Here is a 2744-nt window from a genome sequence, read left to right as displayed (position 1 = left end):
ATATATATTTATACATATATATTTCTCTTTTTTATTTTTTTCCTTAGGTCTCCATTTAATTAATCTCTTACGAAGATATACTTATAATTAAGTTTACAGTTTGCGCAACGTAATCTCTCGCGTTTCAATCAATAACTGCGTTACACTTCCCGATCTTCTTGATACTTTTCTTCGGTCGGGTTATTTCTGCTTAGTTGCTTATTTATGCTTTACAAAGACACGGAGAGAATCGAGAATAGGCTAGATTAATTGAAATTGATACAGAGAAAGAGAGACAGAGAGTGGCAACGGCAAAACGGCCAAACATACAGACACGTAGCTTAATACCTTTTTGCTACTACTCCGGTTGTGTGTATTGCACGTTATTTTCTTTCTCGTTCTTCGTTCTCTCGCGGTACCTCCCTCTTATTGTTATGTTTGCATCTTGTTTTATTCATTACATTCGCGCGTACGCGAGCGCAACGTTTCGACGTGACGACGTTTTGTTTATCTAACGTTTCCTTTTCCTCTTTTCCACCTTTCTGCATTTTCATGATTCGATTCTCGCGATTCGACGAGCTCAGCGTGTCTTCGACTGGGGAAAAATTTCAAATCACATCTACTCGATGTGAAATATTCGAAATAAACAAAAATATCACTTTTAACATTTTCCAAAGTAAAATTGCGAGTATCGCTTGCGTTTAAAATAATATCCTTTTTTTCTCCGTCGAATTTTCGCCTGTCCCCGACGCTGTTTCGCCAGCGTTTCGCTTCCCACGTCGATTCTCAATTCGTTATCACCATCCGGTTGATTGCAACGTGAACTGTCTCGTTTCTGGGCTCATTACTGATTCAGGGTATTAACGTTTAATGACAATCGGTGCAACGACCTCGCAGTGTGACAGTAATAATAACGTTAACGACATCCACGTCATAATCACGCAGGATTACGTACGGCTGTACACGTATGTTTCTCTTGGTTTACCTAATCCCTTTGCTGCGATACGCGTTACGGCGAACGTGCGCTGATTGCAAACTTGTCTCGCCGGAGTGCCGGAGTGCCGGAAACTAAGCGTTCCCCAATGCATCGTGACACTTGCACTCTTAAAAAGGATCGCGCCAAAGTATATATTGCGCTTGTCCCGGCCACAGCTTGTCTCTTCGAGCGGTCGTTAAAAGGTATATATACCCTTAATTGGAAATATAAAAATGCCCTCAGTGTCCGTTCCAAGACATTTCCAGCCCTCTTCTACGTGAAAGTAAAATTCGAGAGATCTTTATATAAATCGAGTATTCTCTAAGGTCACTACAGTCGCTAACAACGCAGAGCCTGAAACGCTACTTCACGTGAAAATTTGTCTACTACACTAATTAAATTTATGTTTTCAACGACGGATCTGATCGCGTAGTGCTTTGAAATCGGACTTCGCTGCTTCTTACGCGCGTTCATTTCGTTCCGGAATCATAGAGGAGGCGTCTCGCACTTTCCACACAAACTTCTTCGTCGATTCGTGCTCGACGTCGCATTTAACAGGGCTGATCCTTGCGACTGGCACGGAATCGCGTGGGCTGCCGACGATCGGAAACGGAATATCCGCGAAGAAGGAACACGCTGTTCATCCCGTGGAAACGTTCGTGTCAAGGAGGGAGGTGGCTTCGCGATCGAACGTAACAGAAACGGGGGAATAAAGGCGGAAGAAAATAGAGAAAGAAGGAAAGAAAAGAGACGGAAATAGGAATGGGAGAGAGAGAGAGAGAGAGAGAAAGAGATGCGAAAAGAAGTTTCGGTATCGCTGAAGAACTGAAATTGTCAGTTTTCGAGAGTGGGAAGCATGTATATCTCTGAGGGGTGTGCTTTGGATAATGGCATTTGGGGGGCACTCTCCTCTTCTTTTAGGCTGTTGACAAAATAGAATGAAAAGCGGTCGTTTAGTCAAAGCGCCCATATAAGAGAGAGAAAAGAAAAAAAACAAAAAGAAAGAGAGACGTTCAAACGTAACAGACACGTTCCACATTGGCAACGACATGACGCACGAGGGCACAGCACGTCGTTGCCACACACTAAGAATTCGGAAACAAGCAATTCCTAGAGAAAGCACAGACAGGAAGATTGAAGGGATGTACAGAGAAGCTACGTAAGAAACGACACTAGCTTGGTGGTGGTGTAACACATTGAGAAATTAAGGTCAGGCTTTTCGCGCGGTGGCATTAATTTCATACTCACGAGGAGAGTACTCTTGGACCGTGTCGTGGCACAGATCGAGCTCTTGCATCGATCACCTCGGTGACCCGTTTCCGTTTTTGCTGGTAAGATCAATGAATGATACATAATCTCTGGCAAGGAACAGTTTTTCCAAGAGCTGCATTTCTTACAGCCGATATATTTTGCTATTTGACGAGACGCAATTATCTGGAAACGACCTCTGCGCTCCTCCAAAACTATACTTGTAAGAGCTACGTAATGTATAATCACATTCGACGTGGATATGTCTTTCTTTCTTCCTTTTTTTCAATCCAATTTTATATAGTTAAAGACTTGCAGAAATGATAATAAAAAAAAAAATTGCAATTATATACTGAATTGTTTATCACAAACTCCATATGATTATAAGTACTTCAATTTTGTTTGGTATCGTTCATTAATCATCAGCAAATAAGGAGTACGGCGTCTTCATCATATAATTATGCAAAATCTCGTTGGTGGTCGTAACTAATGAAAACCAAGGAAATGGGAAAATCTAAGATTCTCTCTGAATGTAAATCAT

At 41.8% G+C, this 2744-nt stretch overlaps 1 protein-coding gene across 3 annotated transcripts in view; it reads right to left on the bottom strand.

Moving 5' to 3' along the window:
* LOC108749456 (synapse-associated protein of 47 kDa) overlaps positions 1 to 2744 on the bottom strand; it is a 71659-nt gene that overhangs the window by 3502 nt on the left and 65413 nt on the right. The window contains exon 8 of one of the 3 annotated variants that reach the window (XM_018488194.1): positions 507 to 1877. The exons of the other annotated variants lie outside the window; for them this stretch is intronic. Within the exon in view, the coding sequence (XP_018343696.1) occupies positions 1873 to 1877 (5 nt within the window). The 3' untranslated portion in view covers positions 507 to 1872. Of the gene's footprint in view, positions 1 to 506; positions 1878 to 2744 lie in introns of those variants that run through there. 3 annotated transcript variants of the gene reach the window in all.

The sequence above is a fragment of the Trachymyrmex septentrionalis genome, unplaced genomic scaffold (assembly GCF_001594115.1).
Source record: "Trachymyrmex septentrionalis isolate Tsep2-gDNA-1 unplaced genomic scaffold, Tsep1.0 scaffold29, whole genome shotgun sequence".
Classification (NCBI taxonomy): Eukaryota; Metazoa; Arthropoda; class Insecta; order Hymenoptera; family Formicidae; genus Trachymyrmex; species Trachymyrmex septentrionalis.
This window is presented reverse-complemented; position numbering and strand designations above follow the sequence as displayed.